Source organism: Pygoscelis adeliae, unplaced genomic scaffold (assembly GCF_000699105.1).
Source record: "Pygoscelis adeliae isolate BGI_AS28 unplaced genomic scaffold, ASM69910v1 Scaffold50, whole genome shotgun sequence".
In the NCBI taxonomy this organism is placed as follows: domain Eukaryota; kingdom Metazoa; phylum Chordata; class Aves; order Sphenisciformes; family Spheniscidae; genus Pygoscelis; species Pygoscelis adeliae.
Genome location: NW_008823963.1, coordinates 84,483 through 98,976, shown reverse-complemented (window position 1 = coordinate 98,976; position 14,494 = coordinate 84,483). Strand labels below are relative to the sequence as shown.

General features: G+C 45.6%; 1 protein-coding gene across 1 annotated transcript in view; it reads right to left on the bottom strand.

Annotated features, from left to right (window-relative positions):
• Window positions 1–9,713: 9,713 nt before the first annotated feature.
• Window positions 9,714–14,494, bottom strand: part of TSGA10 (testis specific, 10) — a 74,604-nt gene continuing 69,823 nt past the window's right edge. The window contains 2 exon segments of the mRNA XM_009323739.1: window positions 9,714–10,046; window positions 10,442–10,517. Coding sequence (XP_009322014.1) covers window positions 9,714–10,046; window positions 10,442–10,517 — 409 coding nt within the window.

The following is a 14,494-nucleotide window of genomic DNA, read 5'->3' as shown; positions in this document are numbered from 1 at the left end:
TCTGGAGAGCCATAATTTCATGGTCAAGGCAGAATAAAGTCATGGATGCCATTAACTGGATGGTGAGTTAAATGCTGCAGAGTAACTCTTTGGGCTGTAATGGTGACAGACGCTCACGCCACAACCTGGATAGCCTGGAGTACACTGTGGCTATTTTGATCCCCCGAAGCACCAGCAGACTTAAGTAACGAGGCTCATAAATTCAAAGAGTTAGCGAAATGGAAATGAAACATTTATTACTCAAGTCTAAAACACGACGCGTCACCTGAACCATCAGCAAGCGCTTGAGCCGGGCCGTGACGAACAGCTGCACGACAGCCGCGGCAAAGGCACTTCTGCTGCCCAGCGGCTCCGGGGCTCCCCCGCCAGCCGGACCTGCATGCTGGTTGTAAAACACCCCCAAGCCACCACCCATCGGGAAATCAAGTCAGACTTAAACACAAACACGAGGGTGAGCAACTTTTGGTCCAGGGCATCTGCCTTACGTAGGGAGAATTAGTAAGGAACCGGCCCTAGAAAAGAACAGACGTGGATGATGTACATATATTTTTAAAGTAAATGCCTGCTGGGAGGTGACAGATAAATATGTATTGTGGGCTGTGGCATATCTAGTCAATTATTAAACAGGCTCAGGGTGTCTCAGATTCGCGCTGTCATGTTGCGATAGCAATGGCAGGAGTGCAAATCAATACCTTTAAAGCCTCAGCTGTTAAATGCATGCCCTGTAGCATCTATAAGCTGCATGCATCCGGAGGTGGGATCCTACAGTCTCTATATAAATTATGGATGCCATAACTCAGATCCCCAGCTGAGGCCCACTGGCACAGCTCCGCTGCATCCAGCTGCACTCAGGTGAGGGTGTACTTTTTTTATCCAAATGTTTATATGCCATACTTCACTAGTTCTGAATAGCAAAGCCACCGGGAGATAAATACCTACATAATGGAAATGTTAGTTTGAAACATGCAGGCAAGTATAAACACGTTCCCTCTGGCAAAATTCAAGCAGATATTAGATTTCTGACAAACCAAAAATGTGGTGGTGTCCCATCCCAAACCTTAAAAGCCAATTTTCTAGAGAATAAAAACGATTAAAAAAAATGAGCTCCACCATAATGTCAGAGAAGATTTGTGTGACTGATTTGTGACATCCGAGGTCACGAAGAGTGTTTCCACTGGGTGCGCCAAATATTTGGGGACAGTAATACGCGACCAGGTGTGCAGCATACATCTCCTCACTTAGGGGAAACAGGAGGACACTGAACGCCAATGAGCTCTCTCCTTGCCAGCCACGCGTCTTGAAGCGAGGTCCTCGCTCCCCTTCTGACCTCATGCGGCCATTCTTCAGGCCTGCCACGTTTTTGCTGTTTTCTAAGGTTATTTTAAGAATTAGTGTGTCTTTCCAAAAAGTGCCCAAGACCTGGAGAAGGCAGCCTGCCACCACTGTGCTTTTGGGGATGTCTCTTGCAAGGGCGCAGCACGGGGCGCAGGGCTGGAGCGCTGGCTTGTGAGAAGGAGCCAGGTCCTTGGCCAGTGTTGTGCGATTTGGTATACTACTTACACAGAACTTGTTTAGCATAATTTGCTTAGTGTTAGTAGCTAAATTTGCTGAAGCCTTAGGCTGCAAGCTGTGAACTTTCACCTAGATATGTTGAACTTTTACCTAGTCAAGTAAAAGAAGGCCCCAGAGCCGGTTCAAGCCAGCAGATAAGGAAGCTACATTCATTAACAGAAACTGCAACCTTAGAGATAAGAAAAGAAACGGCCTGCCTGGAGACAATGAAAGGACCCAATGAAGAACGGGAAGACCCCAGACCCTAATATTACTACTGGCCCGAACTGTCACGAGGGGTGGGGAATTTAGATTGTAAGGGTGTAATTGCCCAGGGATTTCTTTGTTCGAGGTCCCTCTTCAGAGGCACCCAGCTCGAGCTGTAGCGCTATTAATAAAAAGTACTTTTATAGAGGAATCTCTCTTGCGGCTTATCGATTCAGTGGAACCCTGTTATGGTGGCTGGCATGCGCAATTTCCATAATGGTTTGGCAACCCAGATGGGACTCTAGGCAACCACTGTCAGCCCCTCTTGTCTCCAAACGTCCAACTGCCAGCATCGGGTGAGTTCCCCTGGGAACTTTGGGGATAGGAGGCATGGACCGGTGAGTGTTAAAATTCCACTACTAAATTCTAGGTATTCTGGGTCTGAGTGGGATTGAGTCCCACCTCGGAAGTCTGAGTGGGTTGGAGTCCCACCTTGGAAGGACACTCTAAGTATTTTGGGTCTGAATGTATTCGAGTCCCATCTCAGAAGCATGCTAGGAGAAGTGTGCGCAGCCTGATCAGCGTAAGGCACATGAATTTGGCATATAGATATGGGGAACGTACCCGGCATAGAGAAGGGGACGCCCTCAGCTGAGGTACTAGAAAATTGGAGGAAAATAGATGGCACTGCAGGTCTATAGAAAAAACAAGCAATAGCATTGTGTAAGGAAGACTGTCCAGCACTTAGAGGAGCAGGGGTATGGCCCTGCAAAGGATCCTTCAAATTTAAAAAAGTGGCTACTCTCCAGAAAATTTTGGAAAATTAAAAACCTCAGCAAATGGATTATTGGTATGTATGGGATAATTGTGCATATGACCACCATAAAGAGGATGGTCGAAAACGAGTACGAAAACCTCGAGGAAGTACTTTAGCTGCAGCAATTGTGAGTAATTTAACCGAGGCCCCTGCAGAGCCGGTCTCTGCACCACCCTATACTCCTCCCTCAGCATCACTTGTTGACTCCCACCCCAGTTGCCTCTGCTGTCCCCACTGCTTCTGCTGGGCTTTACCCTGTGGTTTCTAATGTTATCCCTAATCCTCTTACAATGCAGCCAGCGGTGGGGTTGTGCGTGTATGTGTATGTGAAATGTTCCTCCCCCACCTCCAGTGTTACATGTATACACCCACCACCCCTGGAACCCCAGGGATTTGGTTATGTGAGGAAATCAAAAGCCAAAGTTAAGGGAAGATGCAGGTCGATGTGCACCATTATTTTCTATTATTTGTTTGGTATATGATCCATCCTGGGACGATGCTGACCTGTTGTTGAGGGGTTGTTCTGTCCAGATGAGCAGGATAAGATAGTTGAAAAGAATGTGGAGTCGACCCTACAGGCCAGGTTTTCAGAAATATGCTCGAAAGTCAACAGACTGTTTTTTAGCAAACCTCGATTTTAAGTAAATACTGAAGCTGAGACTTAGCCATTTCCTTGAGTATTTTGCCAAGTGACGGTTTCCACTGGAGCAATATTCCAACACAGCATGAAGAGACACTGGCCCCCACTGAGCATCCAGAGATCCCTCTGCACCGCTCTGCAAGCAGGGTGCTGCCCCGCTTAGGGTCTCACCAAACCTAGCTGTAGGCAATCACATTCATTTCTACCTTAAAATTTATGATGACATTTTTATTGATGTGGAAGAAAGTTGGTTTTCCTTTTAAACTCTTTCTTCACTGAATGCTGTTAGAGAAACACCGGTTTTCACCTGCTCACCACCCATCACAAGATAACTCTATTTTCTTTCCCAAATACATGATCTTGGAGAACTGTTCTATCTATATCTCCCATTTTTCCTTTAGTATAACCTATTTTAACAATATCTTTAGGCAGGTTTTCAATCTTTCAAGTTTCTTCCTCAGCGTCTGTAACAAACCCTCTGGTATTAATACATTCATCATACAAAAGATTTGATTAAAACATGATACTTGAGAAAAAAAAAACAGAAGACAAAGTTTACCCTTGGTATGACTATAACTGCTTGTCACTTCCCTGACATAAGCAGAGATTTGATTGTTTGTTCTGGAGCTAAATTTTATCCTCCTCAAAGCTTTGCTTAAAATCTATGATGGCCTGCAAGTTTAATAGCTCTGCAATGAAATGCTGCCAAAATCCAGCAGCTTTGAATCGGCACCCACCAGCACGGGTAGTATTCAGTGAGCACTTATGCTTGGATCCGGAGGCTCAGCTGCGGAGTGGGGCTGCTGAACTTTCTCATTTCCAGTTTCCCCAAGGATCTGCTGAAGTCCATCACTAAATTAAATCACCCTGTGATCTGAAGACTCAGCAGGATTCACATCCTAGAGAAGCAGTCTGCAGCACTTCTCCTCCGTTAGCAAGGGCAAGATTTACCACGCTGCTGGCAGTCGTACTCTTTTCTCTTCTTTTTTTTTTTCCTTTGCATTTTATGTGTGGTTCTTTTCACAGCGGAATACTAGAGATACCTGGTTTATCAATTTATTATGAGATTTTATAAGCCCAAAATGTCTGATGATAAATTGATAAATATTACCCAAGCTTATAACAGTATTTTTTCTATATTGGACTTTTCCCAGCAGAGATATTTTTTTCCACTTTCCTTCTTCCTTCCCATGCCCTTTCTAGATGAGCTAAGATACAACAAATACAGCTGAGACTCTGTGAGTGTAGAGAATAGAGAGGGAATACGACAACATATGACAACGGGTGTTTATTCCCCTTCCTATCCATCCCAAATGTCAGTACATTCAAAAGCGTGTATCCAAAAAATCACAGCTGAACTGAACAACAGCAATTTACACCTTTTATTCCTGTGTTGTATAAGAATATTCTATTTCTAGTAGGCAAAGAAACACCAGGACTTAAAGTGATTTAAAAAAATCCAAATTTAAGGAAATTATTTCATATGAGAGGAAGACCTGTCCTTTTGTCTCTCCGATATCATGATGCGCACTAAAATTCCTACTGGTACTACACAGACGTGTGGATTTGGGAAAGAAAATGCAGGGATTCTGGGGATATAAAGAAAACCCAAATACTCAGAAAGACTCCTCTAGCTGAGGTAGTAACCGAACTAAACACATCCGAAATACCAGAGGTGAAGACTGAGGCAGCTTTTCCTCACCCATCCCCTCTGTCAGGGCTCAGACCTGAAATGAAGGCACCATCCGTGGGCCATGAAGCCCCTTCTCCTGTCACATGGACCGCAGAAAAGGGACAGCTCGAAGTTTCCAGAGGGAGCAAGCCCAGGGCGCCTGCTGCGATCCCCTGCCAGCAGCAGGCACATCAGCAGAGCTTTCACACCTCTGGAGATGCTCCAGCTCTCCGGCACGCGATTAGTGAGAGCACCATCCAGACACAGCTCCAGGATGCCACACCTTGGCATAGCACAGGTCCAAAAGCGTGCCATGATCACCTGCCTCCCAAGAAAAAAGGTTTATCCCTGCAACTAGGGGAGACCGTGTGCTGAAGACATTGCGCAGCAGGGTGTGCTAGAAGGAAGTGTAGGAGAGCAGGGTAAGGAGCTTGTGATGGGGAGGTATTCGCACAGTGCAAGAAACCCCGCGTTCAACATGGCTTTCTGCTCAGACCTTCTCCTGCTAACAGAGATCCCAACATCACCCCCCCTTTCAAGCTCTCAAACCACTTTCAGTGCTCCCAAGTGATAACGCTTGAACCTAGCCAAAACTAAATCTCTCACAGCGTGCCCAATTATAAAAACCTTTCCAGAAGTCACCTATCATCTTGAGCTTATGTTACTAAGATAAACCTCTCCTCTCTACTCCCCCTTCTGCAAGAGGAGGTCTTGGAAGCACAGTGAAGTGCTCCCCCTGAGCTAGCATGGCACACAGGAGCCCAGGTATTAGGAGTGTCCACATGAGTGAGATGCAGGTCTCTGGGAATCCAATTAGTTTGTGCAAACACATCCAAAAAGCTCACATAAAGGGACAGAAGAATTTGATAACAACTGCAACATCATTTCCAAAGCCATACATCTGCCTGCTCCAGACCTCTCTTTATGTCAAAGAAGTACAGATATCACTTTTTATTCGGCCTCCAATTTTTAAATCAAATGAACAAATGCACCTGAGTGCATGCGTACATACACACAGCCATCCTAGGAGCTTTATCCGGAGTCCCAGCACTGTGACTGAAGGGCCAACCCTGCCTTTCTACCATATGTTCAGCACCTATACAGGATCTGTACATATTCTAGCTGCGTCCCCGTCCTTTTTGAATTATTAAAAATAATTTACCCAGAGAAGAGAGATTTTCTGAGAAAACTGCACTGTTTTCCTCTACCAAGTCTATATAAAATATCAAAGATAAACTTCATGCCAAACCAAGAAGAAAAACACCCTGTCACTTTTTGTATACAACTTTGCCTTTTGTTTTAAAGTTGGGCAGACGATCTCCTCCTTCCATTTTGTTCAAATGTTCTGAATCACTAAACAAAAAGTATTACTTTGCAAAGTCTCTGACTTCATGTGTTCTCTGCTTACTTTAATAATTTAGTGCGGATACTGCTAGCACCTACTTGTTTACGCTGACTGATGTCCATGGGGACATCATCTTCAAAATGTGGTATTCTCACAAATGGTTTGCTGTCTAAAACATGACAGTTTATTATCCATCTTCATCAGTCTCACACTGAACCTGGTACACCTTCCCCATCTTTTCTTATCTGCATTATTGGTTAATAAAAAGTTTTGTTTCTTTGCTTGTGGCTGACATTTTTCTCCAGCTAGTGCTACCCTTGTAGCATGCTCTCATGTTATTAGAAAATCTGTATACTGCGCAACCACGATGGTGTGGTGAGAGCCTGTGTGCCACCCCTCATGCTCTGAGCAAGGCTGGCTTCCAGTAGCTTTGCTACCAGCATCCTCTCCCTGGCTGCGTGGGTCCTAGGCCGGCATCCAGGTGACAGCACCTAGACTGAACACAAAGTCAATGCCCTCCTCTTTAAAACTCTGCCTTTTAGGGATCTTCCCATCCTCTTCCCAGTCACTGTCAAAATGAACAGAGCTAGCTGTGAGTGATTTGCCCTTTCTCTCAGAAATGACTAACAAAAGTTACTTGCACCAACACATAATCTCTTCCAATGCTGCTCCTTGTGCCAGAGTTTGCTATTCCTCCACCTCCAGCACCGGTGGAGGTGGAGGAATAGCAAGCTGTGGCACAGGGACCAGCTACATATAACTACTGACACGCTACTATCTCTCTGCACCAGCCCTTCCCTTTGCAGTACTCACATCTATCACTCAAATCCCCCGTTGCATACTGTGTAAACGTAAGGTGGTGCCTGATGACCCTGTGATCACTGATAGAAGACACATCAAGGGAGCTCAAGTAATAAAATACCTGCTAAAAGGAAGATGGGAGAGGGGAGATAGGATACAGCTCACTGCATGGGCTCCCCTTCTGAGCCTTTGTGCGAACAGGGCGAGACCTGCCATGACCAGCATGTTGGACTTCACGAGCTACGACAGGAAAAGCAGAAGAGGCAGCAGGTGCATTTTCCCAAGCCTTTCAATGGGTTTTCTGGGTGTTCAGTTGTTTCCACTTGCTTCTTTCGCTGCCGTTGGGCAGTGTGTGTTTTCCTTCACCTGACCAGCCCAAACTCCTCCCTGGTGCATCTGTCCCTGTTTGTTCCAAAGGCTGTGCAGATTCTCCTGTCGGATCCTGACCAGCCCTTCTGCTGTGCCCCTGCCAACAGCACATTCCTTTCTCTATTACAAGCACAATGCATTGTAGGGGGGGAAAATGGATCCCCCCCTACAATGGGGGGGGACGGGGGGGAAAAACCCTGCTCTCTCTACCTGTTTTTTTCAAGAATTGATAGACCCTCCTTCCCCCATCGTTTCGGAGAGAAATGAGAAACACTCCATAAAATAAACTTTCCTTCCAAGCAGCTTTTGAAGAGTGAGCTTTTTGTTTTTAAAAAAGTGCATTGCAACAGAACACACAAACATAAGAGGTCGGAAGGCACCAGTGGGATTGTCCAGTCCGATGTCCTGGATAGTGCAGGGAATAGGCTGTCCCCCGGAAGGGTGCAGGGAACTCTGCTTCCCTGATAGAGCTCAGTAACTCGGGGGTATACACCTTGTCAAAGGTCGTATTTCGTTCATGGGAAAAGCCTTAGCTTGCATGCTTTCTTTAAACAAAAAAACCCAACAACAAAGCAAACCAAACAACTATATAAAAGAATTAAAAGGGAGGGGGGGAGGTGTTTACACTGGCAAAAGAATAAAGCAAACTCATGTGAAATGTCTTATTCCTGTGGAGTAAACCCTTCCTTCTTGCTTTCAGTTCTCTATTTTTTGTGATTTAATAGAAGGGCCAGGAGATCTATTCTACCAACGTGGAAAGCATTATTATTAAAAGACCTGTTAGAGTAATAAAGCCACATTGGCTCTCCTTCTTTCTCAGCACGCAGGGATAATAAAGACATAGCTGTTTAACACAAAGACCTCCCCCGGCCGGCTCCCTAACAGAGATCCTCTGCTATATTTAGGAGCACAAACAGCTCAACATACTACCAGAGTTTTAGGCTTGTATCAGCCACCTTTACTGATAGAAGCACAATCTGTATTTTGAACTTAAATAATATCAAGTGTTCACGTAGAGTACTTTGGCTAATAATGTTCTGAAGAAGCTAATCTTTCTTGTACAATAGCAGGCTAACGTCACTCAGAGTCAAGGGTCAGGAAAGTATTAAAAATTCACTGTGCCTCTCCTTGAAAAGCAATAGAAAAGAAAGTAAAATGTCTTGCTTTAGTTATAAGAAAATTACATTTGATTCTACATGTCGCAATTGCAATTATTCTTGAATTCAGCACTGGGAACATTCCTGAAGTTATTTCACAAAAATACTTATACCAGGTCTTTTGGTATTCAGAACGAGTAGAAATATCAATGTTCTTATAAGGTCTCAATGCCTTTAAATTCAAGGAAACATAACAGGGCTTTCATTGATCCTTCCTTGCTTTTTGGAACCATGAATACAATAAATTGTCTATATACCTATGGACACACACACACTTACTTTGTGGCAAAGAAAGAATAAGACTCACCTGGAACCACAGCAAGCCCTGAGGAGCGGTGCACTTACACATGCTGCCCCATCAGTTAGCCTAATGTAAGCATGCTCTTGTACAGTGCAGAGAGAGGTTAATGGGAGTTTAAGATGCAGAAAGTGTTTAGCACTACCCAGAATGAGATCCTTATTCAGCTCTATCTGCTATTCTGAAGAAAACTCAGTGGGCCAAGTTAACCAGACAATGAAGGCAATTGCTAACATCAGAGCTGAATGTGGCCCAATTTTCATCCTTTCTGAGCCCACCTATACTGCATGGAGTATTTACTCTCAGCTGCATAACGCGTGGTATACTCAACAGTGTCATTTTATTAAGTTTCTTTAAGAGTTAATGACAAATCTTTTCAAATGTCATGCTCATCTGAACACAGAATATAGCCGTATCTCAGGCCTACTTCCAAATATTTTGCCATTAATTTGATGAAAAATACAGTCCGGTTTGGCCAAACACAAGTAATGAGGGAAGTGCATGAAACAAAGAGATTAAGCTGGGCTTTACTGGCTTCCTTGGGAATTCCTATGCTGGAGAGATGAAGCAATCATTGTGCATGTGCAGAATAGTTTTAATATTGAATACTGAAAGAAGAGAAAAAGAAAGGCGGTAGGGAATGCAAAGAGAATTAATTAAATATTCTAAGAAAAGCCTGAGCCCTTCCAGGCAGAGATACACCAGCCTACCAGCTGAGACTAGCCAGAACATAAGCAGGTTGATTTCCAGGAGCTGCTCATGAAAGGGGCCATCAGGGGCCCTCAGTCCTCAGCACTCCTTTGGCTTTGCCTTGTTTCAGCCCACACCGCTCTGCCGAACCGGCTGCAGTCATGCGCTAACCTGGAGTCACCTCGGATGCAGGGATAACAAGAAGCCATGTCTCCAGCCCAAGGACCGGTTCGCCCTCCTGGGTCATCCTAGCATGAAGGAGCGGCGAGGACAGAGTGAGATCCGTCTGGAGCCGCGGGAGGGCAGCGGGAGGCGGTGGAGAAGGGGAGCATCTTCCTCTGCATTCCCTCTGCAGGGCTCTGGCTGCAGACTCAGAGGCCAGTTTCTTCCTCAACATCCACACGAACCGTCCAAGAGGTACAGCCACTGTCAGCGCAATCTCAATCCTCTGAAATTTCCCCAGGCAACAGCGCTCACATATTTCAGCAATAACTGCTACCTTGTAAACACATTCCACATTCCTGTTGCGTTAAACCCCATAGCCCAAATGCAAAGCTGAACGGCCTCTTGTCTAACTGTTGTACGAGGCTCCCTCTGAAGCGGTACATGTGGCAGGCTTTTAATTGGGAAGGACCTTATTTAGCCCCTTTTGACCCTTCCTAATTTAGTCCCTCTCGGCTTTCAATTGATAATCATTTTCTTGAACCCAGATGGGAGAGAGATGAGCCATGGGCTCCTTTCTCTTTCCTCCACCTGAGTAACACTCAGATCACTTCCAGAAAAAAGAGCACGAGATTTTTAATGCAAAGTCACAGCAACACATGACTACCACAGGGGTTTCAGGTAGGAGTCCAGTTAAGTTGGACAGTCTTCCTAACCCAAATAATTTCTTACACGAACAGGCTGACCACACCACAATAAACGACACTGCTGAGTCCTTTCATCTTTGCTCGGAACTTTCCTCCACAATCTATAAGAAAAACACAATCAGCATTTCACAAATGTAAGAGCCCTAATTTTTTGTCATTTACTCCCTCATGACAGAGAATTAATTAAATATTCTAAGAAAAGCCTGAGCCCTTCCAGGCAGAGATACACCAGCCTACCAGCTGAGACTAGCCAGAACATAAGCAGGTTGATTTCCAGGAGCTGCTCATGAAAGGTGCAATCAGGGGCACCTATATTTTAGCCATCGTCCTCCATACCAAAGAGGCTTTAACCGCTTGGCTTGCTTGATCACAGTGCATGTTTCACATTCGTGGATAACCTGCACAAACTTTTCATTCTTAATATCCATTCAGGACATATTTGTTATTTTGTGTTTGAAAGAGAGGAGATATTTTCCTGTAGCTCTTCTCTCCCTGTATACTTGCAGGTCTGTGCTCCAAACCACACTCTGTGCTCCAAAAGAAGGATATGAGCAAATGAAAATAACTGCCACTTGCTCAGATTCTTGGTTTTCCCCTTCGCTCCTTCCCTGCAGCAATAACCTCAGTGAAAATAACTTCTGGCAAGTCACTTTGCACATTTCACCTCCCATTGCCACTTCAGACTTGCAGACTTTTGGAAGTCGATACCCCGAATGCAGCTTAATAGTTTTTACTGCTGCCTTGTCAGAAGTCCAGAGCCAAGTCTCTAGCACGCCCTACACCCCCTGCACAAGCCCACTCATTCCCTTGGACTGGGAAGTAGAAAGCATTTGCATGTGCCAGTTTGTCCAGGACAAGTAACAGTGAGCATGTGTGCTCATATATGCAGAAGATTATATGCAAAAATGTTACGTTCAGAACAAAATGAGGAGGGGAACCAGAGAAAGTACAAGAAAGGACAGCAGTGAAGAGTTTAAACCTTCCCTGACAGCGTTTATAACAACAGTAAGGGACATAGGGTCACTGGGAGGGCTTCTGCTCCTTATCTATCCAGAGCAGCAGAAGAATACGCTACCAGTCACAGGGTCATACCGATTGTGCATCCTCTCATCTGCAAAACAGATGGATCCAGCCCTGACAGCGCTTTCATCTTAAACCGGTGTGGGAGGCCAGGTGATAAACATCACTACACGATGCTACTCCTCCTTAAAGTTTAATTTCCTAAGGAAACAACACTTAGGTGACTGCACTGTCTATCCTGCTCCATTTTCCAGTTTCCCCACCGCTTTTGAAGCCATTGGTCCTTTTCAGCTGAGTTCAATGGAGAGACGCATCTCAAAGCTATGAAGCTTCTACCAGTTTTATGAAAACTGGTGATTGTGCAGAGTCCCCACTGCAGGAAAGCCGACAGCAGGAAGAAAGCAGTTGCTTGTTCCTCTTGCTAGCCAGCTGAGCAGCCAGTACACCCATAGCCCAGGCACAGCCCTGATGAGCCTCTAGGCTGGCCGTTAGAGGATACGGACAGTTCAGGGTATGACGGAGTCAGGAGGAGAAGGGAGGGACTGAGAAGCAAAGTCCTACAGAGAGCACATGGGGGGGATGCATACTGCAGCAGGGGAGCATTACTGGCCTGGTGGAAGCCAGCCACTGTTTAGAGAACGACGCCGATGTTACCATGATGCTGCCGCTTTACTTGGAGATGGAGAGAAGAAAAGAGAGTGGAAGAGGCAGCTGCCAGCTCTTGCGGCTCTCTGAAAGACCTGAGATTCACACCTGTCCCTGACCTCAAGTCACATGGGACTTTCTGGAGAACATCACAGCGTTTCAAGAAACTGTACTACAAAAAGGTACAGTTGTTTCTACTCGTACCACTACAAAGCCTACCATGATGAATTTATGCTGAACCAGTCCATACATATACAATGTTGGGATGATAACCAGCTTACAACTTGAAAAGGCTCTCCAAAGGGGGAAAAGAATTGTTGGCACCAGCATTTTACAGATGAGTACAAAAGTATGGAGGGATTAAATGCTTTTCCCGATGTCCCCCAAGAGCCATCTCTCAGAGTAGGGACCAGAGTGAGTCTGTCATACAGAAGCAGTGCTCAGCTCCAGGCTTGTCCCTTGGTCCAGCTCTGCTGGAGCCAATGGCACAGACTGAAGTGCCCTCTCTGGTCCAGGGCCCAGCTCCCCATGGTACCCCGTGGTGTAGGGGAAAGCAGGAGGCAAAGGGAACTGGATCCTGCTCCCTGGATCTCCCTTGGAAGGGGTCCCATGGACCACTGGTGGGGAATACACTGGGAGAAATGTTCTCCTTTCCCTCATCACCACTTGCCCTCAGTCTCTTCTCACTTCTACCACTGGGGCAGAAATTCTCCCTGTCCTCCTCTGACCTGAGGAGCACATTCCTTGTGAAACCCCTCGCTGTTTTAAGATCCCTTTGGCAGAAAGCTCTCACGTGCACATTTGTTCCTGGCTGTATCTCCCTCTAGGCAATGAAGAAAAAAGACACTTCAAATATTAATAGGTCTAAATCACCTTACTCCAAGGAGACGCCTCTCTGCGGAGGACAGAGGGAAGCCAGGCTTACCTAGCTGTTCGTGGTTAGGTGCTCTGCATTCCCATCCCCACTGTCCTACCCCCTGTGCCAAGTAAGCCCCAAAGGCTGCACAGGAACCTGAAAATGATGTTTAAAAGGGGCAGGAAGGAAAGGACCCATTTGGGGACTTATCCCATTTGTCCCCAGGCTCACTTCTTTGAATACACCACGAATGTTTTACTTCAATACTCAAAGCCCGATGAGATGCAGGTTATTAATTTATGACTCTGACAAGATTATTATGGTTAATTTAACATGTGCAGGCACTTAACTAACTACTGTTGGGAAATATTTGTCATTAATTCAAAAATTTCCTGCCTGCAATTTGGCAGATATAGTGTAAGTGTGCTGCAGAAATACAGCATGACATGAAGAGCTCTCATCTGCCATCACCTTTACACGTGACTGTACAATACTTGAACTCTGCCTGATTTAAATGAGCACAACAAAATCTACTGCGGCATTCATAAATTAAATGGCAGTGGTATTCAGATGCTAGAAAAATCTAACTTAAGAGTATGCTCTTCCAGATGTAGGAAGAGGAGCAGAGAGGCACACAACCTCCCCATGGGGAACGAAAGGGACACATTGGGAGAGAGGGTGACAGAGCAGCATTCCTAATCAAAGCTCAGAAAGCAAAGCTGTGCAAGAAAAAGCTGCTTGTGGTGGGCTTTCCTCCCGCCTCCTGTGGGTCTGCCATGATCCCGACCAAGTCAGGCGGTGCGGAGTAAAACCACTGAAGTGGTTTCATTCCAGGGCAACCTGTCTCTCAGGCGTGGCACAGCCCTCTAGGGCCATCCCACCACTCCTGGGGAGGGAACTCCCCGCCTCAAACTGCTGTTTCACTTGCCTTCCCAGGGAGGCAAGCGAAAAATCTGTGCGTACAGAGACAGTTACAACAACAAATCAAAACTCATGTCCAAAAATGACCAGTCTCATGGCACCTTTGAAGGGTCCTAGCACTTCTTGGCTTTTTCTGATCCCTTAGGCAGGTCCAAAGTAACAGAAGAGATGCTCAGCACCCATCCAGCGTCTTACATAGCTTAGTGATGAATCGTTTTGCCCACAAAGGCTCTTCAGCTCTGTGTTTTTGCAAGTCCTGTTACTATCAGATGCATCCTACCTATCAGCCCCCTCCCAGGACAGGGGCTCCATGCATTGCTGGGCCTTTTTCAGTTTTCTCATACAGTACAGTCTCCTGAGGAACAGCATGTTTTCTTTTGGTACACCTAAATCTTTGAGCTTCACATAGGTGTGTCAGGATAAAACTTGGGAACATACTACCAGAGGGGACTTCCTGAGCATTCAGTCCCCTGTTGTTGCTGGCAAACACTCCATCTAATCCTTTCATGGGCTGATTAAAGTATTATTTTGAAAACTATTCAATTTTCCCCATCCCTTTGACTGAAATGCTATTCCAGAACTTTGTAACTCTGATGGTTAGAAATTCCCAGACTAAATGGCCAGTCTATACCTGTT